Below are 25,068 nucleotides of genomic sequence, written 5' to 3' on the forward strand. Positions count from 1 at the left end.
GGAACAAGCCTGCTGTCCCCAGCTGAGGCAGTCCTGGGTCTGGGGGCCAGTGGCTGGTCCCTGCCTGCAGAGGAAAGCGGGGATTGTGCTCTCCATGGGTCCCTGACCTGATCTCATGCAGGACATCTCTGGGGATGCTGCCCAACGGGTTGGAAACTCCCCCATGCCTGGGACCCTGCAGGCCAGGTGCTGGCCCAGGCGGTCCTGGTCCTGGTCCCGGCTGTGGCATGCGCCTTCCCTGGCCCTTTTGGCACCCGTGGGGCCGCGTCCTGCGGAGCAGGACAGAGCAGCTGCTCAGGGCTGGGCTGGCTGGTGGCGGGTCATGGCCAGCGGCCGCCACGGGTCTGCCATTTGCTGGGTGTTGGTGCTGCTGGTGGGGCTGGGAGAAATGGAGCAGAGAAATGCAGCTGCTACAATGTTTTATTGTTAGTGCTGTGGGTTCAAGTGTTCAGTTCAGGATTTTCATACTGTTCAGGTACAGAGTGACACCGACAGACAGAGACGCGTTTGGGAGGAGGCGACAGCACAGCAGTTTGGTTTCAGAAAAGATTAACTCTCCATTTCCAGTCTCTGAACCATAAAGTACCAGCTTTTCCAGAACAATGAATCACCCAGTCTGTGTATAAAATTAAATATAATTTATGCTTTGTTAATTGAAATCAAATACAAAATTCAATTTCCTGTGTATTCTAATGCTGACATTTGAATAGTTTAAAAAAAAAGTGTTATTAACCTGACTCACTCTCATTTGGCAGGCCACTCTCTGGCCAGATAGAAAATAATTCCCCTGTCAAGCCCCTGCATTAGCACGGCAGACACGGGGTGCATTTCAGAAAAACAGAAAAGAGAATAAATGACCCCAGAGGCCCCCCCCGTGCCGCCCGTGTCCCCCACCCGCCCCCAGGGTGGGTGGCTGGCGCACCCCGCTCCCTTCCAGCACTGCGAAGGGGCCGCTGGTGCCGCGGTGGCACCTGGGGAGGCGAGGGGGTCCCGTCCCATCGTGCTGGGGCGGTCGGCGTCCATGGGGCAGCCGCTCAGGGGTGGAAGAGTGGGGCCTCCTCTGCCGCCAGGCGCTCGGTGGCTCCTCCCGAGCTGGAGATTGCAGCCAATATAAAAAATAAACCTCTGAATGTATGGCAGAACAAACGGGAGCGAGAGTGCGGGGCAGGCGCAGCACCTCCCACCACCCGCCCCGCTTCTGTAAACCATCGGGTGGCCCCTCCTGGGGGGCCCGGGGGCCGGGGCCGGCTGCGTCCTGCTCTGGAGCCCTGCGCTGGGAGCCCTCCTGCAGGACCCTCCTCCGCATCCCTGCTCCAGGGCCTTGTTCCAGCTCCAGGACTGAGCCCCAGGCGCAACTGTGCTTCGTCCCAGCGCAGGACGGACGCTCCTGCCCGGCCCCGCCGCACGCCATGACCTCCCTAAGGGGGTGCTTCATTAGGTCGTAATTCTCAGACAAACATGCGTTTTCAGACCTCCTGTCCCTCCAGCGAGGGGCACGATGAGAAGAGCGACGGTGGCTTGATGGCAGTCGGGGACCAGAGGCTCTTCCCGGGAGAAGCCAGCCGGAGCCGCCCAGGGAGACAGACACAGGGCAGTGCCCGGGCCGGACCAGACCAAGGCTGGGGTGTGCCCGGAGACCTGCTGGCTGGGGACGGGGGTTCTCAGGGGCTCTTTCAAGCTCAAGGAGACCTTGCTCGGAGAAGACCTGCTCCTGGTTAAGCCGCGGATGGGGGCTGAGGGAGTCCAAGCTTTCGCCACAAAGGCAATGCACAGTGCCACGCTGATGGCCGTAACAGCTGGGGTTGCGTGCAGCCGCCAACCTGCCAGGTCCCGGCCAAGCCATGACCTGGGATGGCGTCCTGCCGGAGCCAAGCCCCTCCAGCAGGCAGCCAGGGCTGCTGGTCCCGCCGTCTCCACTGGCAGGCTCCGCTCAGCACCGTCAGGGCCAGCCCGCTGCAGCGTCGGGGCTGCAGCATGCTGGGAACAGGCAAAAATTTCTGGATATCCCTCCGGTGAGGAGCCTGGACACTGGGCCTCAATAAGCCCCTCATCCTCCAACTGAATCCATCGAGCTTACACCAAATTGTGTAACAACAGTTTTCACTTAGGAGCTGATCTGACATTTTAATAATGTGTGAAACACTGCAAAATTATTCCTCTTACATACTTCCAATTTTCATGTAATAATTTCAGGATTTGTGGGACTGTGAAAAGCTATGTTATGTCAGGAGCTGTTTTTAAATCTAATCAGGCTAATAGGAACTGACATGATGTTAGCAGGGAGCTTGTGGTGCCCCTCCAGCATGGCCCATGGCGTAAATTTTCCAAATGGCTTCAGCTCTTTTTCATCCACTCCAAGGCACCAGCACCACTTCATGGCACAATGAACCACACAACAGGCCATGAAACTCAAAGCAGGTTCAGCTTGTTACCCAACGTAACAGTGATTTCATTTGGTTAGCTGGATCAGCAGGGATTTCTTGCCACCTTAATCAAAACTGAGTCTTGGTCCTCCCACAGCGATCTCGCACTGCATCTCTGCTGCTTTCCAACAGCCAGGGACCCACCTGAAAGGGGACGGGGGACTCACACACAGCTACGCTCCACCAGGGAGGCATTCTTACCACTCGTTAAAACAAAGAAAGCGGCCAGCAATATTTGAGTGCCCTTAGAAATCGCCCATGCGAAGGGAACATTTCAGCCACAGGAGATCTGCATTCTTCCTTTTGTTCCCTCTCTTTCTGTTTTTCTCTCAGTAATGGAGATGGAAACAGCGCAGCTGTGTCAAAGTGCTGCTGGCCTGCTCTCCACTGGTTCCAGCATGCAGCTCTCATCACGTTGCTGGAGGATCCAGTTGGGATATGGGTTTATTCTACAGTTTCTACCAGGATTTGCAAATTTGGTTGACGTGGTCATTTCCACTAGAAAGCACACATTTTTTGCGCAGAGCAGCACTCGCCCTGGGAATTAATTGCTCTTTTGTAATTCTGAAGTAAAGATGAAGGCTGCTTCCCCATTTTGCAAACCTGGCTGTCAACAGCAAGCAGCAGAGCTCTCGTTTTCAAGGTGCAAATGAAGGGCAGTGCCAGGGGCTCCGACAGTCAGCCCTGCCCAGACCCTACGCTGGGGCTGTCCCCCATGCCTCTGCCCTACAGTCAGCCCCTCGGTTCCCACCAGGAACGCCTGGCTCCAAACCGCGGAGCAGGGCACAGCACAACCTTGCTGGGGGGTGCTGCATGGGCACACGTGGCTCTGCAACGCACCTCAGCAGCCTGGCCGGGCGGTGAGACCCCCGCTCACTCCGAGCGGATGCCTGGGAATGGCCTTCGGTGCGGCTTCCAGGAGGAGTGGGGGAGTCCGGGGGAGGCCCCGGTTCTGATTTCACTGAGCAGCCCAGCAAAGCAGGAACGACTCTCTTCCAACAGTGGCGATACACCCATCAGTCGGAGGAGAATTGGGCCCAGGTGTTTTGTGGCACTTGGTAAATACTAGTTTTAGTGCAACAAGTAATTGAAATGTCTGGTGCAAATGAAGTTTCTGTACATAGTTCCTTTGCAGCATAACTGGCTTTATTCCTTCCACACACAAATACCAGTGTGCATGTGAATGCACGTGTCCTGAATTTACCAGATCTGATGCTGCTGTCTGGGCAAAACTAACAGCCAGGGCAGGAGAAATCAAATCTATGGGTTTTTCCCGGTGTTGCTGGGTTTTGTGAGCCACCCTCCCGCTCAGCTAGCCATGGCAGGTGGTGCTGGTCCTGCCTGCCTGGCTGCGAGGGGGACATCAGCAGTGAAATGTCAACACGAAGCATCCCATCACCCTGAGGAACCCTGCTCCCTCTGCCTCCTCCTCCTCCCACCCACCCCCTGATCCCCCTCAGCATCACAGGGGGGAGAGCCCAAATGCAACCCAAGGTGACGTGCCACTAAGGTTTCAGAGCTGGAAACGTGGGGCAGCTTTGGCTGCAACCCTGACAGCGCAAGAGTCTTGCGCTCGCAAGGCTGAGCCTCTAGCCCCGAGTGACTTTTGGGTCTCTAATGATGATTTGCATCTCAAAAGAAAAGAACTTTTTTCCTGATTTCATGGTTCTACTTATCACTTTCTTCCTGCTCCCACTGGAAATCTTGGCCCGTCATTTGGTAAAACATGACATTGAAGGGTTTGTAAAACTTCCGCAGTCTGTGGATGACGTCTGGGTCTATTTTGGGGTGAGTTCGACCCTTGGACTTGCCCAAGCAGCGGGGAGCACTGCTGTCCTCTGGCTTCTTTAGACAGGGGAACCCCTTGGTTTTATTAAAATAAAAATGTTTCTCTGTCACAATCCTCTTGAGGCCTAAGAAGTCCTGGACCTTAGCCATTTCCCCAGCTGGGTCAGTGATGAGCCTCTCGCCACTGACAAAAAGGATTTGGGAGAGGGGGAAGTACTGGAGCCAGTTCTCCAAGTGCAGGGCATAGATCCCGATGCGGATTGCGCTCCAGGAGGCATCGATCAGCCCCAGGGTCCGGTTCTTGAAGGCCAGCACCTCGAAGGTGGGGATCTCTGGCTTCTTGGAGAGCGTCTGTGTGTAGTCCGAGATGGCCCGTGTGACCGGGTTTCTCACCACCACAATCAGCTTCGTGTCCTTGGCCATGGAGTGAATGCGCCTGGGGGCCTCGTTGGTCACGAAGTAGCTGGGGGTCTTCTCCATGGTGATCTGGCCGTCCAGCGTCTTGGGCATCACGTTCCTGCGCAGAAGCAGAGGACGGGTGGTTAGCAAGGTGCCAGGCACGGCCAGACACCTCAGTGTCCCTCCTGCCCCATGCAGGTGCTGTCGGGATGTTCAGAAGGAGGGATGCTGCCACACCTGTGGGCCCCAGGGACCAAAGCACTTCTGGCTTTGTTTCTTCTCGGACCCTGGACATGGTGGGCACCTGAAGTGTTAAATCAGCCTTGGTAACACATTATACAGTCAATTCGCCATAGGCATATGTAGACAAAAGTTAATTGACAATAAACCTGTACAATACCTGTCTGTTCAGCAAGCCATCTGCTTCCATTTGCTCAATTAAGCCTATTCACTTCAGAGCCTTGTACCAGAGTGGTGCAGTTAGGATTACACAAGACCTTTTTGTTATGATGACATGCTTTTAAATGTCTCAGCTAATAAAACTTAATACAGAATAAGATCCCTTGCTTCTAGTACAATAATTAAATTTATTTACTATCTTGTGTGTGAGAAAGAATGACTTTTCTTTTATCTCTAATTCACATGCTCTGTCAATAATTAATTGCTGCTGGGTTTTGAGCTTCCTGTGCAAGCACTTTTATTAGCCAAAAGGAATTTGCCTACTGGATAAATTAGCATGTAGCAAGACTTTCCTGGATAGCATATTACCATATTGTAAAATGAAACTGCAGCAAGATAGCATTTATATCTAAGAAAATGAAGAGGTAAATGCTTGTCCCAGCTGCCCCCAGTTAAAGATTATCATAGCAAGCTGGAAGGTATTAAATGATGTCCCTGCAAGAGCATTACAGCCTCTTTCACACCTCCTCAGCTGCCGAGTGCTGGAGAGGCTGGAGGGCAGTGCCATGAGCCAGGCAGCTACCCACCTCCTGCTCCTGCACGCACCGTGGCCGTGGCCAGCCCCAGCCCTGCCGCCGTGCCCCCAGGGCTCCACTCCGGCACCCGCTATGTCACCTGCAATAGAGATGCCCGAGTGGGAAACCGGCTAGATCCCAAAAGCTGCGGAACACCCGCCTCGCCTGCCAGCAGTGACCCCGTGCAGGCGCTGACCCGGGCAGCGTGGAGGAAGCGCTGCCAGCCCCCGCCACCCTTCCCAGCACCGGGTGAGGTGAGACAACGCAGGAGGCCGCGGAGCTGCGGCGGCTGCCTGTACAGCCGCGTCCGGTGGAGCGCGCCCATGCAAGGCTTTCTGTACCCACAGTGTACCTGTTCAAAGGTTTTACAGGCACAGTATTGGCTGCTTCTTAAGTGTCTTTTAACAATATTTTTATCTTAAGCTTCTCAAATACTTGTACCTAGGCACACTCACACGAAGCATAGTTTAACCTGTTGTTGACCAATTTGCCGTGAAGATGCGGTGCCTGATGGTGCTGCTGCCTGGGAGGCATGAGGAGGAGCGGTGTCACTAATCGCGGGAAGCACTTGCGGCAGTGGCCAGGTCTCCTGCAGCAGACATGGAGGATGGCGATGCTTGGGGTCTTACAGGATTATCCCTTCATATTGCAACTATTTTTAGTACCAACATATGGTGAGAAAACAATGTGAATAGGCTGGAAATGGTTCTGTAAGAGCACCTCGGGCACTGTCGACCGCAGCGATGCTGACGTCAAACCGCCGAGCTGCAGGAAACAGCCATTTCAGGAATTACGCAGCTGAAGTCTGCAAGCAGAAGTGGCTGTCAGGCAAGGCCCAGCTAGATTTGCCTGTCAGTGTTGCCTCGTCTTTGTGACTGCTAAATGCATCAGCTTGCTTTAAACCTCTCCGTAATTTGTGTATTTACTGCTGGTGTAATCCATCCAGCTGGGCTTGTTTTGCCAAGGTGCTGCTGGAGGAGGTGCTGGGTCTCCTGTCAAGGCAAGAGTAAAGGTGGGTTTGGTGCTGCCACAGGGCTGCTTGCGCCTTCAGCATTTTTGGGTGAAGAGGCCAGCGGGTCCCGTGGCTCCCCCTCTCCTGCAGTCAGCATCTTTCCTGTTGAAAAATCTCTAGCTGAGTCCTGGCGATGGGGGTTTGTGGGGAGCAGGGCTGCAGGACTCCGGCTCACCTGTTTCAGGGCCAGCATGCCAGTGGCCAGGCCCTGCCAGGGAGCTCGTCCCTCCAGTGTCGTGCCCTGCCAGAGCTGCCTTCCCAGCGCGGCGGGGCGTCTGCAGTCCTGCCTTCTGCCCGGAGCACTTTGGTGCTTTGTCCTTGCCTTGCATCAGCCATTTGAGTAGCAGTGATACACAAGGAGCACGGATCAGGTGCAACGATGCATGTTGAGGTATTTTTCCTTTAAGAAAAGCCTGAACAAATTAAGAAGGATGCAAGCACTTGGGGACTGCAGATGCTGCAGAATTACAGACTGGCTTTCCTGGGGGGGATCCAGCACCCGGATTTAACAGCCCTGAGGGAAGGAAGCATCTTTTATGGCTATCCACATCACAGCAAGGCCCACAGCGTGATCAGGGATTGAGTCCTCAGGTGCCCACTGCTGTACAAATAGGGTGCCCTTCGGTTGTGTAAGGGAGTGGTGCAAGGGACGTGCACAGAAAACGAGACCAGGAGGTTGAGCACGTGGGCAGGCAGCACTTGCCCCAAGGAGGGCTGGAGCAGAAGTGCTCCCTGCTGCTCTCCAAAAGTGTCTGACAGACAGGAGAGCATCACTGATGGCCAGACCAGGGTTTCCCCTCCCCAGCGCCATGCAGTACCCACGCTCCAGCTTGCCGCCATGGCCGGGGCAGCAGCCAGCTGGGCACTGGCACCACTGGCCGCAGGGAGCAGTGGCTGGGGACTGACCCTGCAAGGGCATCCTGCCAAGCTCCCGGGGCTGCACTGGGGCTGACCTGACTTCTCAGTGTCTGCACGATTCTGACTGGTGTTTGTATTCCCATGGAAATTGCATTCACTCAGCAGCATGTCTTGAGAGCCATTGGCCAAAGATAACCCTCAATTTCAGGATATGACCCACTGCAGAAATCTCCCCGCTGCAGAGTCCCACTCACTGGCCTTGGCAGGCACTGCCTTCACATGCACAGCAAGCTTGCAGTGCACCAGTCCTTTCTGCGTTGCCCACAAAATCCAAGCGTGGCTGTGTAAAATTTCCCGTTTGATTTTTTTATTTTTTAAATATTGCTTAACAAACTTGGAGCCAAAAGGCTAAAATTTCTGCATGGAAACTAGGTCTCGGTCTTGATGTGACAGAGTGGGGAAAGGAAGGAGGAGAGCTGGGGTCTGAACGGGAGGAGGGCTGGGGGCTGCTGGGGGCGGCTCCAGGCAGCACTGCTCTGTGCGGCCGCTCTCGCAGCCTGGGTACTAATTGCCGGCAGTGGAGGAGGGGGAGCAATCCACCTCCAGCAAGGACGAGGGCCACGATCACAGGGCATCTGTTCCCCACAGCAGCACCAGACACCCCGGGCCCAGCATCGCAGGTGCAGCTCACTGGTGGGACCCAGCCCTGAGCCCATGCCAGCAGCCAACGCAGCAAGCTAAACTATCTTGTAAAAGCTGTTTAGAGAAACAGCACTGCAGAGCAGGCCAGCAAGGACCTCTGAACAATGACTCCATTTCCCTGCTACCAGGCTCTCTGTTTGGATCAGGCGTTTTGCTCCGAACACACTCAGCCGCAGGGGCTCAATCACTCCCCACTGTCACCACCCTCTGCTGCACTCACTCACTTGCCTGGAGAGGCACGAGCAGCACAGTGATATTGCTGGCTGCAGTTCTCCCCCCACATCTGATCTAGCCCTAACCTGGCAGAGTTCTCGCAGCGCTGCCGTCTCCCTCCTGCTGCTGCACCATCCATCATCCACCCAGATGCCAGGAGGCAACGCCACTCCTGGCTGTGCTGTCTGAGGTTTAGCCATTGCAGTTGTCTGCATGTTGCAACCTGCTCCTCCAGCGAGCGTGACTCAGGTGTGGTGCTACATCGATCTCACCAGGGTCCACGCTCCAGCGCTTAGGGCAGCATCTGGCACTGGAAACCGCTTTGGCAGTGGCTGGAGGCAGTTTCCAGCCCTGTTGGGATGAGCACTGCACGCAGGCTGAGCCAAAATCTCTGCCCCAAAGACCTTCCAGAGAAAGAGTAGGAGCCTGCGAGGAGGAGTGGCAGCCGAGCTGCAGGAGCCAGTGCCTGTGGCTGTCCTCGGGGCTGTGCAATCAGCCTCGGAGAACACGTGGAGGAGTGAGGCAAAGAACAGACCAGGGAATAAAGGCGCTTCCAATCCAGTGACTTTGCCCAGGGCGTTCCTAGAACAGGTTTCTATTGAACCATTAATTACCAAAATCAATGTGTTACTCTTCTGTTCCTTGCTCCACAAAATAGTTATTTTATCATCAGTTATAGCTAGTAATTTGTGTGCATTTCCTTTTTAACAGATTCTATCACAACCTAGCTGCAGACCACATTTTACCCTGCTGCTTGCTGTCCTGTGCTAACACCCAGAGCACCTCCAGAGTACCAGAGCTGCCAGCCCCCAGGGACAGAGGTACCACAGCCTGGGTGGTGGCTGGGAGTTTTCCTGCCAGGTTGCCTGTCTTTGACACCAGGCAGTAAATGGGAGCCCCCAAGGAAGGACGGAGAATCTCTCAACCAGCTATGGGATTACTCTGCCCATGCTCCTTTCCTCCTGATTGCTATCAATCACTGAAGATTTAATGAAGTCCTGAAGCAGAAAGTTTTAATATCGCTTTCCAATCTCTGTAGTTAGTGGCAACTCTAGATAACGTTAACATGCACAGAGGTGTCCAGTCCCTCCTGTGTCTTGCTAAGTTCGCTGCTCAATGACATCAAGCAGCAACAGGGTCCATAGACTTGTTCCTCAGTGCTTGGCCAGTGTTTATCCTTCGTGCCGGCTCTATATTCACTGCTGTCCTGCTCCGCAAGGGTGGGAGTACGGAGCTCTCCACCCCCTCCCTTTATCCCAACCTTCATTTTACACCATGGTAAAGCTTGAAGGGGCTGGACCAGCTCTGATGCTCCCTTTGCCAGATCTCCACAGGAATACCTAAGGTCTCCATTCCCTGCAGGGTCTCCCAAAGCATCCCTTCCAGGCCAGGGGCATGTTTGATCCTGAGCTGATAACTGGGGCGAAGCTCTGGGGAGGGCCGACCTGGGGCTGTCATTACTGCTCCTGCGGCTGTCATTACTGCTCCTGCGGCTGCTGCTGGGAGCTTGGATCAGTGCTTTGAGACAAGAGCATCAAACCAGACCAACAGGATTGCAGTGAAACTGTGGCGTGTGGCACTACGGGAAACGGGAAGAGGCAGCTCTGATTTTTGAGTGAAGAGGGCATCAGCTGAGACAGCAGTGGACTGGATAACAGGAGAAGGAGCAGCGTGTAAAAGTCCTTCTACCTTGCAAATGGTGTTGGACTGTCAGGCAAGCACCAAACACCATCACCCCGTGGTGTTCAATTACCCCGACACCTGTGCATCAGCACCGCACACTTGTTTGTGCTGTCTCAGACAGGATAAGCTGGGTTTCCTATGCCATTGTCTGAGCAGAAGGAGGGACCAGCAAAGGCAGACTTGGCTGGTGTATGCTCCTGTTCTGGTTCTGGCTGGGATAGAGTTCATTTTCTTTCTAGTAGCTGGTATAGTGTTGTGTTTTGGATACAGTATGAGAAGAATGTTGATAACACATTGATGCTTTCAGTTGTTGCTAAGTAGTGTTTACACTAAGTCAAAGATTTTTCAGCTTCTCATGCCCAGCCAGCAAGAAGGCTGGAGGGGCACAAGAAGTTGGGAGGGGACACCGCCAGGGCAGCTGACCCAAACTGGCCAAAGGGGTATTCCATACCATGTGACATCACGCCCAGTATATAAACTGGGGGGAGTTGGCTGGGGGGGGGGCAGATTGCTGCTCAGGAGCTAACTGGGCAAGCGGTAAGCAATTGCATTGTGCATCACTTGTTTTGTATATTCCAATTATTTTATTATTATTATTGTCATTTTATTATTATCATTATTTTCTTCCTTTCTGTCCTATTAAACTCTCTTTATCTCAACCCACGAGTTTTACTTTTTTTTCCAATTCTCTCCCCCATCCCACTTGGAGGGGGAAGTGAGTGAGCGGCTGCGTGGTGCTTAGTTGCTGGCTGGGGTTAAACCACGACAGGTCCTCAGAGTCAGACACCCTGGCAGCATGCAACAGGCTGTCAAATGTCAAAATGTGGTGACTATGAGATGCTAAAAGCTCTGCTGGACTTCAAGCAATGGACTCTCAGGCAATAGGGCTGGAGGGGACCATTGCTGTTGTCTGCTCTGACCCTCTGCATCGCAGAGGCAGACCTGCCCTGGCCCACCCGGAGCACTGCCTCCCCCAGCACATCTGCTCTGCAGCAAGGAGCTTGGGGAGTAGAGGGGCTGGGGGGAGCTCCCGGGCTTAGTTATCACCACTTGCTGCTACTTAGCACCTCGGCTGCAGTGTGAATTGGTCTAGCCACAGCCACTAGCTTATTGGTTTTTTGTGGTACATTTTTGTATCTCGTCTCTCTCCTAGCTGACAAGATGCTGTTCTGCAAATAAGTGCCTGTGGAGTCTCAAACTAAAACCTCAGAGCAAATGGGGGCTCGCTGGGCCCTTGCCCCTTGTGCCAATGGTCTGGCTGTGCAATGAGACCGGAGGGTGTTACTGATGGTATCTGTAGTGCATTCGATCCTGCTCCCCCCGACCAGCATCTCCTGGCACTGCGAGCTGTCTGCAGCCCCTGGGACATTTGGGCAGGTACCCAGGGACCTGGTGCTTGCACAAGCCTTCGTTTGCTCTGTATTATGGATTGTGGCTGTGATTTGTGGGGTTTTAGATGACAATGCTTTAAAAGAGATAAAAATTAAACAGAATTCAGAGGAAGTACTGCTGCTCTCCTTCACCCATGCTGCCGCGCCTGCCCATCCTGCCGCTCGCAGGGGCTGGGTGACAGCCAGGAGCGGGGCTCCCTCTCCTTCCAGGCACTGCCATGCCATGGCAATAGCTCCTTCACGGACAGTTTTGTAAACAAGGGTTTTGGTCCCCTCTGTCTTGCCTTTAATATTATACTTACTTAGTCTTTACTTTAAATTATGGTTTCAATAAGCTGTTGCAAAAAAACCCCCAAACCTCTAAGCCTTTTCTCTGTGGTGGGGACACTTCAGACAATACACTGGAAGCAAGTGTTAGTGGCTGATGTTCAAGTATAAAACAAACACACCAGGGGTTTATAAAAGAAGCACGAACAAACTATTAATTACAACAGCCCCTTCAGATGATGTTATCACAATAAACAGGAGCCAAGAAATTGCAGAGCTAATAATCTGAAAGTGTTGCCACATTTAAGGACTGTGTTTAATTCCATGCACAATAAAGACAAATGGATAGATAGGTTGACACTGAGAAGAGACAGCAGGGAAGTAGTGATCAAGGAAAAGAGGAGGAAAAGCAGATTCAGCTTTTGCTGTACGGTTTTAAGGATAACATTGGGAGCTGCAGTGTGTCCTCGAGGCACCCCGGCCCTGCAGAGCACCAGAACTACTGCAGCTCTGGGATGCACGCACAGAAATGCTTTTTCCCCAAATTCTGCCTTGTTTCGCAGTTACTTTCTGAGTGCTGCCTTTCCTAGGCAGGCATACGGACTGCCTTGCTGAGCTCCCACTGTGCAAAGGCAGCTGTGAAGGAGGCTTGAGCCTGTCAGCCCCAAGAACCAGTGCGTCCTGCACATGTCCTGCTGCACACAATAGCTGTTGCCAAGCGCGCAGCAGAGAACAATACACGGCACCACCGGCTCCTGTTGTCGAGAATAACAAGGGTGTTAAACCTGGAGCAGCCGAGTCTCTAGCACGGCAGGAGTACTCCTCAGAGCAGTTAACCTTCACAGAGCTGCTGCCACGTGCTCTGGCCCTAATTGCACGCGTGCCGACAGAATGCTAACCAGCTCCACATGCTTGGGCAGGATGCGACGCTCCGGATCGCTCTCCTCCGGTGGCTGCTGCAGAGCAATTTGCAGTGCTGTGCCAGGGCTCTGCTCCTGGAGAGGACTGCACAGCCTCTTGGACACGCTTTGGCTTTTCTTGCAGCGTTCCTTCCCCTTTCGATGCCAGGCTGGTTGATAAAGAGGCACCGCCATGCTGCTGACCACGCCTGATGCACCTCTGCAGAGCAGCCCTGGAGGTAAAGTGTTGGAATGGGACACAGCTACTCATGGCCCTGCCACTGGTCTCTACTCACCTCCCGCCGCTCCTCTGTCTCCATCGCTACCCATCTGAAAAAGGGGGGCAATGACAACAAGCCACTGGAAGGAGCTCCACCGCCATCCTGCGTTAGTGACTCCTTTGCTCGGTTACAGGGATGGGCGTCATTTCTTCATGCTTGTTGGTAGCAGCATCTCTGTGCTGTGCAATGTCAAAATGAAACTTTTATTGCCATTCCTGGGCTTGGATCCAAGAATTACCTGGTCCTCCAAGCAGATGATCAAATATGTATTATTGGGTGCTTGCTTGGGCTTTTGATACTTCTCTCCTCTTCTGTTCATTCCCCAGTGCTGTGGCCTCGCGGCTAAGGAGGGCCACGCTGCTCTGCGTGCTCCCCAGCACCCCCACAGCTCCTGCAGCTCCCCAGTTGGACAGGGGACTCGCTGCATTGCTTCTTCAAGTTTTTTGCTCTGTGCATAAAACTGGCCCCCAGCAGCTGTGTGGTGATGGGCAGGACATCTGGCTCCCACTCTCCTCTGGTTTGTGGCAAAGGCCAGCTCTAAGCCCTCATTGGGAAAATGCGCTGTAGTAATTGTTCTTAACTGCTGGCTTCAGACAAGCTCTTTATTTTCAAAGGATACATTTTATAAATTTGTGAATTTGCATGTTGCCAAAATCCCCTTGTGGTTTATTTAAATCCAGATTATCTTGTTTATTCCTTCAGTCACAGCTGTCATTTATCTCTGTGTAGGCAGCTTGTTCACGATGTTGCAGGTTTCCTGCAATCCCACTCAAAAGGAGTCTTTGTTAACTGTATTTTCATGTTCTCAACAAGAGAAAAAAGTTCACAGCAACTCCCAGGGCTTGGAGAACCACAGAGAAGGACATGGATTTGCACAATTGCTATCCAAAAGAGGCAACGGCCAGGTGCTGCAACAGTGTCACCTGCCCATGGAGCTCATCTCTGCTGCTCCTCAGGGTAGAGCAAACATCTGCTTTTGTCTTCTGAAAAGACAAACATGAAGTCATTTTCCTTTTTATTATTAACACATTCTGGTATAATCGCTTGAGCTGTCAGCTGTGACCTACCAGTAATTCAGCAGGCGTGGGACTTTCAAGGGGAGAATGGCATTGCAACCGAAGACTGCAATACGCATTAAAAGCAGAACCTATTTGCTGTAAGCCCCCAAGTCAAATCTCTCGTTGAATTTGTTCAAACATAAATTTACAGCTGAATTTACATAGGTTTAATGTTTTATAATCTTTTTGGTCTGTGAATCTATATTCAAGACTGAGTGCATTAGCTTAGAAATATTGTGCTTAACGCTGAAAATAATTTTAATCTCTCCAAAGTCCAATCCTTTGCACATCACTAAACCTCAGAATCCAATCCCTTCTAATAAGAGACACAAAACTTGCATCTGTCGCTGCCTAATAGATTCATACTGCTCTAATTCAAATGGCTTGCACATGTCTGTTAAAAAACATTAAACGCAAATTGTAAAGCACTTTCAGAAAAGCGGGTGCCAGATCAGACTGGGGCTAAAGCAAAACAAATCTCCCCCAGGAGGCTCACTGAAAGAGTTCAATGGTTTGGAGGTGGTGGCTGTGGGAGAAGGGGGTGAACCACCCTTTTCTGTGACTTGAGCTCTGCTCTTGCAGGACTTAATACCCCAAATTAAGGGCTGCCTGGGGACCATTGGTTTCCTTCTCCAAGACGAGCAGCTTTCCCTTGTCCCAAAGTCTGCAAAGCCATTTGGTGTCCACGCAAAACACTCTCATGAGGGGCCGTCTGAGACTGCAAGGACGCTTCCTTGCTCCGTGCCAGCCACGTCCCTGCTGAGCTTCTCCCCAGCGTCTCCCAGGCCGCTGCAGGACTCGGGAGCCCAGGACGCTACGGCCGGAGCAGGGGGCAGCCCCGGGAATAAGGAGCAGCCCGGGCTTGGGAGCATCTCACCGCCCCGCAGCAGGGCCAACTGTGCCCCCAGTGCTGCCGCTCCCCTCGGGGGCCGCCTGGAGCCGTCCCTCCCGCAGCAGCTCAGCCAGGATGGAGAATGGTCCTGCGTTGCCATACCAACGCAGGTGCTAACGCGGTGTTGACTGACGGCGAGCTGATCTGATCAGAGAATGGCAGCATCGAGTTGCTACGGTAACCAAAATGCCAAATTGGAAATTGTGTCAATAGCAAAGTTATCCAAGAGGAGGCAAGCGTGCGTAGCGGGGCACAGCTCAGGACACCGCAGAGGCTCGGCTGCATCCCAGGTCCAGCCTCGGGACCTCCATTTCATGGGACACGGCTCCCCAGCTCTCTCCTTCCCTCTCCTGCTCCTCCACCTCTGTTTTCCTCGCAGACACGGCCAGAGGGGTCTGTGCCTCTCGTTCCAACAAACCACAAAGGACAGGGCTCCCTCCGGCGACGGTGCAGGCAGCCCAGGCTCGCGGGGCACCGCCGGCATTGGCTGGGCACGCGCCTGGAGGAAGGATGCTGCACCATTCGAGCCGCCCTCCCAGACGCTGAGGAAAATGCCTTTGGAGTACAGTCTATTTCTAATGTGATTTTTCATCGTCTCGCCCAGTCTGGAGTCCAACAATCGCAATGAAAGGGATTCTGTGTCTCCACAAAATGCAAAATCTTTAACGACTCATTGGCATGTGCTTAAGTTGGCCTGGATAAGAAGTTACTCCTGAGAGCCCGCTATTGATTCTGTCAGGGATTCAGAGATTTTATAGGCATTGCTCAGGATCTCTTTAGTACTTGTACCTTCTTAATGGCTCTCATTGCCAATAGAACTGAAAACATCCCCGTGTGCACTGGGAAGCAGATGAATCCATGCCAGGAGACAGTGCTGCACTGCTGCCGTGGGAGCGTGGCTGCCCTCCACGGCCAGCCAGGCAAGCCTCCCAGGCAGCCCTGGGGAGAGAACCCTTCCGTGGTTCCTTTGATGCATTTTAGGAGGTGAGGGAGATACCGGGGCTAGGGAAAGAGGTAGGTGAACTTCACCCAGGAAGGCTCCTCTCCTCCTACCACTATGCAACAAAATCAGTGGGCAGCTGGCTGAGTAGCAGACAAAAATATAAATATGCTCTGATTTCACTGGGACCATCTGGCTCATGCATGATAGGCGGGTAAGAATGCTATAATCATGGAGCAGAGAACTAAGCTGATCCATTAAAGTCTTTTAGCAGAAGCAACTACGGAACCTGTATTAATCCAGCAATGCTTTGTGAACAGACATCACAAGGTTAGATCCATTCAGTTGCAATTAAAAATAACCCTCGCTGTTCAGGCTGGCTTGGATAGCTATTACAGCATTGTGTTCCCCAAAGACTCTCATGTATATAGATTGTTGATGCTCGCACAATGCAATCTGAAATTATGATCTTAATGCTAAATCTTGCTTTCTTCTGTTCTTTGCTCAAGTGGATCTCCTCTGGGATATGGCTGTTGCCTTGTGCCGAAATCCCTTGCCCATCTGCCTGCACAGCTCACACACAAATTGGACAGTCTCAGATTAGACAGTGCTGCTATGATTTTACTGCTTTCCTAATGGGGGTGCCCTTAACCACCGCCTTCCTCACCAGCAGCCATGGCGAATGCATAGGGGTGTGCTGACTCCTGAGCTGCCTGGCCTGGTCCAGCAGCCTGCCTAGAAAGAGCCACCAGAGCTCTGCAAGCTCCTGGCACGGCTGGAAGCGCTCGGCACATCTGCGCCGGCACGCACCATCTCGGGTGGCTCACAAGCACGGCCCTCGGCACCACTTGGCTTCGACTGCGCAAAGCAATCTCAGTCCTGTGGATGGAGATGCGTGTTCGGTGTGATATTGGTTTTTACCAGGCATAAATGTGGCCCAATTTCTCCAATTTTAGTGTAAGATTTATTGTTGGTCAGTGCTCAGCCATGAAACAAGTTGTGAAAAAGGCTAGAAATGCATATTTCTAACACCACTGCAGTCAAAATTGTTTTGACGAAGCCTCACTACCGTTCTCTCCAGAAGTGCTGTGATCCTATTCACTGGGAATATCTCAGTGTCCTCTACCAGATTTAATTACTGTATTAATCACAGTTATAGCAAAGCAGCACTAGTCTGAGTGCCCTGCCTCTCACACATGTGCTGGAACCAGGGCTCGCTGACAGAGGCAGTGGCGAGTCCTGCCTCCTTTCACTGAGGATGTTCATGTCAAGGTAGGCTGTTCCGAGTCCAGGTTTCCCTTCAATGTATGGGTACACGTCCCTTGAGTGGTCGCTCATTCATTTTCCACTGTCATAGGAGGAAGGGAAAAGACCTGGACACCCATGACTTGGTATAAATCCTAGGGCTAAGAAAGCAAGCAGCCAACCCAGAAAGAAGCATGCCCACCCTCAGGACTGTGTGTAACCATGGCGAGCTCCACACTCAAGGGAGGCTTGGACTTGCAGAAGGAGTTCAGATAGTTTGGGGAGCAGACAGCAGCTCTTTAATGAGCAAATAAATACAAACTAGCTCTGAAAAACTTGGGGTGTCCCAATACCATGCCTCAGTCACAGGCAGCCTGCTCTACAAAGTGGGTCCTCCAAAGAACGGCGGTGCTCCAGTTTCTCCCCACTCCTGTTCCCCTGCCTGCTCGGAAGACGTGGCCAAGCCGAGGGTGTCACCTGCACCTCCAGGCTCTGGGAACGCACGTGCTAACGCTCAGTACGGGGCTGAGTGAGGACAGCAGCAGAGCAGAAGGGAGCAGGGTGGAGCGCCTTCCCTACACCTGCTTGGAAAGTACCAATACAGCTGGAGTGGGATGAAAACCTCCCGGGGGGGGGGGAAAATCCCTGACACAAGCGAGCTAACCTCACTGCCCGTCTTTGAGATCAGCTGAACCTACTGTGTGCTGCAGAGCTGTCACCGCCTGGATTGGCCTGGAAAGCTGTTTGCGGCCCCCGCTCCCCCAGCTCGGGCAGGAGCAGCCCCTGCCGGGGGTCGGTACCCCGGGGCTTGGCAGGGGCACCGGGCTCCCTCCGCCTTCCCCTTGCACGCTGGTGCCCAAGCAGCGCTGAGAGGCCAGCTAAGCTGAAGCACGTACAAGCATGCACGTGCTCCCCTGGCTGTCCCAGTCCACTCCGCAACCTCGGGAAAGCCGCAGGACTGCAGCCGTGCCTGCCCACGTGCCAGTCCCCAGCACGCCCGCAGATAAAACGGGCATGAACTACGTGAAATGCCGATAAATGTGTTGGCTTATGCCTGCAGGACAGAAATCCTCTCTGAAACACTAGATCCAGCGCACGTTGCTGGCAGCAGGCCATCGCAGACCTTCCCTTCCCACTTGCTTGGGAAGACCCATTCCCAAGGTGGGAACTCACCTCTGACATGCAGCAGGAGGAGCCCCAGTGCAGCTGGCCATGTCCTCCTGCCCCAAACACGGCTGGCAGGCGTCTGTGCGGAACTGCGCAGGCACCCACGCAGAAGCATTTCCATCCAGCTTTGCCTTGCTGATTGCTAAGTAATATCTGTGGAAGTTTCAAGACTGTTGATAATACACGCTATTGATATTGCTGGCTGCGGTTCCTGGAAAAGCCAGTTTGATATGGAAAAGATACAGCTGAGGAAGAGAGTGCTATACACACAGTCCAGTTCACTTTAAATACTGATTTGACTCAACTGGGCAGATCAAACCATTCCTGTTTTCCAAAGATCGGCCCTTCCTGAGAAGGAAGGCCATGAAAATAGAATATTAAAATGTAGTAGTATGGAGCTATACATTGTGAGGAGTCCTTTTTCATCTTCTGGAAAATTTACTTCTACCAAGAAAAAAACCCTGACAATAACAGCTGCCTAAGTGAAAGTACTGCTGCTGTATCATGCTAAAAGCTTTTCAGGGAAAAAGAGTAAATAAATTCCACGCTTCAGATGTATCTGGATGTTATCCTAACACAGTGCCAGAGTAATAGGCGAGCCATCAACAGCTAAAAGGCTGGGAATTGTTACGGAGGGACAACAGAGGAACGATATCTGCAGAACAGGTTGAATAACAAAAGTAATTGTACACATCCCGCTGCTGAGCTCCTGCACCGCTGGCAGCCAGGGGAAGGAGAAGGACCCTCAGCCCACCGGCACAGAAAGGTCCGACACAAAACCACCAGTAAAGGTGGCCATAGGAGCTCCTGGCTGGTCAGAGGCAGGCGGCCAGGAGCGCAGCCCCCCAGTCTTCAAACTTGCGCAACTACTTGTTTTATTTCTAGTTGTAGACAAGACGGGTCCGTGCAGGCCCACTGGTGCCACAGGCAGAGCGGCTGATTGCAGGGGCAGGCGGGGAGGAGGACAGGGCTGAGGAGGACAGGCTCTGGCAGGGAGGCGACAGCAGATGCTGGAGGTAGCAAAGCCAGTCCCAAACCCCTCCACATAGACACTGGGGGCCAGGTCTTCCTGACTGCATTAACCTCCCAGCTGTCCAAAACACAGTATCCCACTTTTTAATCTACAGCAGGGCAGTGTTTGCATCCAGCCCCAGGTGCCCAGCACATGCCCCGGGCAGAGCCCCGCTGCCCTCCCTCGCCATTACCAGGCAGCAATGAACACCACCGCCCCGGCCCCCTTCACTGCCTCTTCCCTGCAGCCCCCGCTCTCCCCCGCTCAGCACCCCAGGCAAGCTGGCTGTGTCAGTTCTGAGTCCCCAGAGCACCCTCGAGGCATTGAGAGGTGACGCTGCACCATCTTGGTCCCAGCATCAGACAAGCCCCACGGTGGCCAAGGCATCCCCCAAAGTAACCGCCAAGGACTGCACAGATCTGAGACTCCTCTGTTCCCATCCAGGAGCTGCTCTTCTGCCCCCGGAGGGAGCAATGCCAGCCAGGCTGTTGCCGAGGGCACAGCTATTTATTATTTGCTTCTGTCGATTATTTTGGGGTTTAAGTTCATTTATTATGTATGCAAAAATGGTAATACACTGGCATATGAATGTCTTTTAGGCATACAATATCCTTATTATTCAAAATGTTTTTTCCTCCATAATTGAACGGTTTACCTTATTATTACTTTATGTTAATGACCCAGCATTTCCATTTTTCTATAGGATGCTTAATTGTAAGCAAAGTGCAATCAGAATCAGAGATGCCAGCTGTAATTGACAGCATCATAATAACAGCCAGCATCGCAGGAACAAAGTACTAAAATAAATGGCAGTGGGGAGAAAGCCGCCTCTGAAAATACCCAGGAAGCTGTTCTGGGCTGGGACAGAGCCCCATCCACGCAGGAACCTCTCCCCAAGCAGTGACAGTTTGGGCATTAACACAGATAGAGTGCTATTTATATCAGTTTGTACATTTAATCAGTTTTTTGCAGTTTTCAGCGAGATGTGAACTATATCCCTGTCCAAGGCATTTGGTTCAAATCAGCTGAGACAGAGAATAATCAAGATTTATGATTCTCATTCTGACTCGGATCACACAGTCAGTGCAATCGGTACAGCAGAGCTTCCTCTCTGAGCCCGAGTGACATCCCTTCACTCTCCCTCGCAGAAGTGATTTAACGTCCATCTCGGGAACTGTCAAAACGCTGCTGCAGCTCCAGATAACAGCGACTCTGGGCTTTCCCCCCTGTTCCCCCACTGCACATGGCCACACACTCCCCTCCCGGGCAGCAGCACTGGAGGGGCACCGTGACCAAATTAGGGGTTGTTTGGCAGAAATCAATAAAATAGCACTTTGCAAAATAAAAGGGATTTCATCTTGTTCTACCTCTCAGTACAGCTTAGAGCAGCCAGGAGAAGGAGTAGCCTGTGGCACATGTGACCTTCCTTACACAGAGCATCCTTGCTGCAGGAACAACATCGCAGGCTCTGCACAAGCCACCGGTGTCTGTAAATCATACCTGCCCCGCTGCAAGGGGAAGGGGTTTGGTAACAGAGCAAGCACTGGGTCTGCAGCAGGGAAGGTCCCTGGGAATGGCTCAGGAGGCAGCTTCCAGCAACCCAGAAAGGGTTGTCAGCGCTTCCAGCAGACAGCTCTATTTCCAGGGGCTCAGAGCTGTGCTCTCCAAAAACTCAGCTGGGAAGCAAATGTTTAGATAAAAATTAAATGATCCAAAAGCAACTCTATTAAAAAAGAGCCAGGTGATGGGAACAGAGCAGTGGCAAGGCTGTTTCCAAACCATTTTGAAGGCAGCCATGCCGTGCGTGCAGGCTGGCCATGGTGTGCTGCCACTGGCATCAGCTCTCAGGATGCTCCAGTGGGCTCTTCCCCAGACATCTGCTCCCGTCAGTGCAAGACGGACACAAGCCCGGGCCAGGCCGCTCAGCAACAACTGCGGCAGAGATTTCTGGCACATCATATGCTTTCGCGCCTGGGAGAGACCTCGCAGGCTACGTCCACACCACCTGGCAGACCTGGGCAGGAACCCTCCTTGGGCAGCACAGCCTGAGCATCTCAGCTGATAAACCCCATCTCCCATGTCTGGTTCATGAAAACAGAGCACTGTGACCCTGGTAATGAGGGCTTGGCAGGGTTGGTGGATTCATCCAATAAACAGGGTGACGGGAGCTCTGTCTTGATTGTAGCAGGCAGTGAGCTGGGAAGGGGAACACAGGCTCATCTTCCCTTATGCACACCCTCGAAATGAAGGTAGAGAAATATGCCAGCCACAAAGGGAAAATAAACCCGTTTACTTGCAATACTGAAGTCTCCATGTAGTGACTTCATCCATATAGGTGCCTGTTAATGTTTTGTCTTCTTTAGCGTTTGTTTAGCCATCTTTTCCCCATACACACTATGCGCAGCATAGCTTAGGCTTAGCCAGGACTCTCCATTAAATTCACACATGCAGTGTAACATTCAAGTAAGTGAAAAAACAGACTGATGCCACTCCAGTCAATAGAGTAAACAATTCATGGTTTGGATAAACAGAATTACTAGTGCTGAAGAGCCCTGGGCAGCACTGCACACTCTGATTAGTGTAAATGCTAAACACAAACCAATTAACACTCTCTAAGTCTGCTTATCTCATGTCACTTAGTGCTAAAATAAAGCCTAACACTAAATACACATATTGATTTAGCCATTAAATCTAGCATCACTCAAAATAGCTCATTATATTACTGAGAAACAAATAAAGTCACCTTAATTTTCAGAAGCTACTGTATTACGAACAATGACTTAATTGCTCCATCCAGCATCAGGGAGTTACTACTGGTACTGAGAACAGACTGATACTACTTAGCCTAAAAATTAAACCTAGTAGGACCACAGGCAGAGGTGGCAAGAGGGCATCCCTGTGTCACCTCAGGTAGCTTCACTGTGGAAGCACTTGGCATGCTGGCCTGATGCTGTGCCATCAGCTTACAGAACCAGGATATAAACATCCCCATTGCTAAGGATTCTATTGCTCCACTGGTACCAGACACAAGTCAAGGGCACCAACTAGCTCCTCTAAGGAAGAGGACAAGACTTACCACACAGTCCTGGCAAACACTACCAACCGCTGCTGCCCTTTCCTAGAGTGCAATTAGCACTGACAAAACACCAATCTCAACCCTTGAAGAACTAAAGCTACTTTTGACTTGATTTGGGGTTTATATGCCTGTTAATTTAGAAACTACTGGAAGCTGGTGTGTGGGAAGTTGATAACTGGAAGAGCCCAGCTGGAGGTATCATGCCCTAACGAGCACCAGGAGAAGGCAGGGATGGGACATGGGGATGTTAGCAGGCAGTGTGTGATGTTTACATTCCTAATTACAAGAGCTAATTCTTCAGTTTGGCCAGGTGTCCCTTCTGCAGACAAGGTTAATGGGATGTGAGAGGCCACAGCTGCCACAGCACCAAGTGAGGAGGACAGGCAAGGGACAGCAGTATTAATCAGCCAGGAGCAATGCAAAAATGGTTATCTCAAGCTGTTTGGAGGCATGGATTAAAAATAAATCTCCCTGAGTTTAATATTCTGCCAGTCAGCTCCTTTTTGTAGGTGGAATCTATTAAAAAATTATCTTTCTGCTAAAATGCTAAAGTATTTCTGACATTTAACAGCTTGCTTCAAGCAAAAAAGTGCAATAAATACATGGGAGAGCTAATTGGCTCCAGTACACCCGACATCCAGGCCGTCATGAAGAAGCAATGCAGTGCCAGCTTTCTGATGGCTCCAGCAGACCCTGAACACCTCCTCCTGAGCAATGGCACATCTGCTCCAGTCTCCCCTGTTCACCCAGCGTAACTGGGAAGTTCCCACTGTGATCCAGCAGCAGAACAAAACCAGCTACAAACTGAACTTTTAGACCCGAGGCTACCGGGGTGGGGGGGGGGCACATGCTTTAATTTGATCTTACCGAAGTCTAGGCTTTACGGTACTTAGTTTGCTGCAAGATGCAGAAGGAGCTGCTTGGCAATGTAGTCTTCTCAATAAAAATTAATGCTTTAACAAGAAGCCAAATAGCTACAGCTAATGTACTTCTGAATGAGATCTAAATTTTATTCATAAGCATCAGTGTCAGGACTAAAATAACAGTTTTATGGACACTATGAGCATAAACAGCTCCGCTGATTCAAAAACAGAAACTGCACTTCTGAATGAATCAACTCATTCATTTGGAACAAAAGCATCATTTTAAATGCATGCCTTGAATAAAAGAGAAAGCCAGAGACAATATTCTTCTTGTGAGCCTGCTTCCAAGAGATGCACTGCAGAGGAAAAGGGAGACTAGCTCCTGGCAAGGGGATGGTGATTGGGAATGTGCTGGGGAAAAGGAGCAGAGATCACTCAGAAGCTGCCTGGGACATGGCTGGAGGTAGGGTGGGATGGCAGTCCCACCTCCTGAATCATCTACCTGTGGAAAAGAATCCCAGATGGGAAAGAAGAGTTTTATGATGCTGCGAAAATCCCCACTGAGCTCCAGCATTCAGGACGTGCTGGCTCTGGTGCCTGTTGAAATGGCCTTCATTTATTTGGGATGGATTGCACCATGTTTAGATATTTTTCTGGACTCCTCAGTACCAGATATTGGGAAATCAGAAGAAATTTAAAGAAAAAAAAAATCTGAGGGCTGTGGATATCACTCACTGATATGTGAGAGGATGCACAGAGCCTCTGAATGTCCTTCCACATGGATTTGCATGGATGCAAAAGCATCTGCATGGATGGCTGTATCCATGCTGCCATCATATGGGATGCAGCAGTGTATGATACAGCAGCAACTACACTAAATTTATGTTGCTGGAGAAAAATAATACAAAGAAGATGACCCTGTTTCCTGCGGATGTTTCCAACAGTTACCGGTCCCTGGTCTTCATGCTCCACCTCTGCCTGTGCTGTTTTCCTTGCCCTCTCCCAGTGTAACACGTTGTGGTGGTTCCCAGGAGCTGCCAGTCATGGTGCCAGGAGCTGCTGGCCGTAGCATGGGCTGGAGGCAGGGCAGCTTGGGCACGTTCCTCAGTTTGGGACCCTTAGTGCTGCCTTACCTGTCATTTCCAGACATCCTTTAAATGGTGGTGGCCTGGGAAGGGCCCCATGGTACACTGCACGAAGGACTCTCCAGAAGCTTAGTCTGGATCTTGATGTGAATAATGATAACACACAGATATCCGTTGCTAGCCCAGCAAAGCAGTTACAAATGCAAGTTAAAAACAGTGATAAAATTGGAAAATGTGGAGAGCTGTATAGCTAGCAGCTAACTGATAAAAGATTTTTAGGCAAATACATCTTGGAGAGTGCACTCATTACAGACAGAAAAGTCAGATAGATGTCAGGAAACCCTCTGACATAAAGAAAACTTTACAGGCATGCGTGACAGGACGAGAAAATGACAGTCATCTGGACTGGTGGCAATTCTTGTGCCTCAAGGCCCGAAACAAGGAGCTGCGCAACACGGCCAGTTCTGCTGAGCGAGGGCGAGAGTTCCCGCAGGGCACGGCGAAGCCCGGGGCAGCAGAGGAGCCGCGGCTTGGAGATGGTCACCGGGGCGGTTTGGCTGGGCAAGGGAGACCGAAGAGGGACAGTGACACAGGGGATGGGGCTCACCGGGACAAAAGCCAAAGCCCTGAGTCCGCACTGCCGCCTCCCCTCGTGGTGCCTCTAATGGGCGTCTTTGCGGAGACAGGGCTCCTCCCGGCCACCTTCGCTAAGCCCCACCAGAGACGCTGACAGGCGTCAGGTCACGTCTCCTGACGGTGCCTTTGCGGAGGATGCTGAGGGCACCTGCCCTCCCCGGCACACGACGTGGCCTGCGTGCCCGGGCCGTGGCACGACCCTGC

General features: G+C 52.0%; 1 protein-coding gene across 1 annotated transcript in view; it reads right to left on the bottom strand.

Moving 5' to 3' along the window:
• Nucleotides 1-402: 402 nt before the first annotated feature.
• HS3ST4 (heparan sulfate-glucosamine 3-sulfotransferase 4) overlaps nt 403-25,068 on the bottom strand; it is a gene marked incomplete at its 5' end in the record, with an annotated part of 69,080 nt that continues 44,414 nt past the window's right edge. The window contains 1 exon segment of the mRNA XM_052773385.1: nt 403-4,728. Within this exon segment, the coding sequence (XP_052629345.1) occupies nt 4,092-4,728 (637 nt within the window).

The sequence above is a fragment of the Harpia harpyja genome, chromosome 21 (genome assembly GCF_026419915.1).
Source record: "Harpia harpyja isolate bHarHar1 chromosome 21, bHarHar1 primary haplotype, whole genome shotgun sequence".
In the NCBI taxonomy this organism is placed as follows: domain Eukaryota; kingdom Metazoa; phylum Chordata; class Aves; order Accipitriformes; family Accipitridae; genus Harpia; species Harpia harpyja.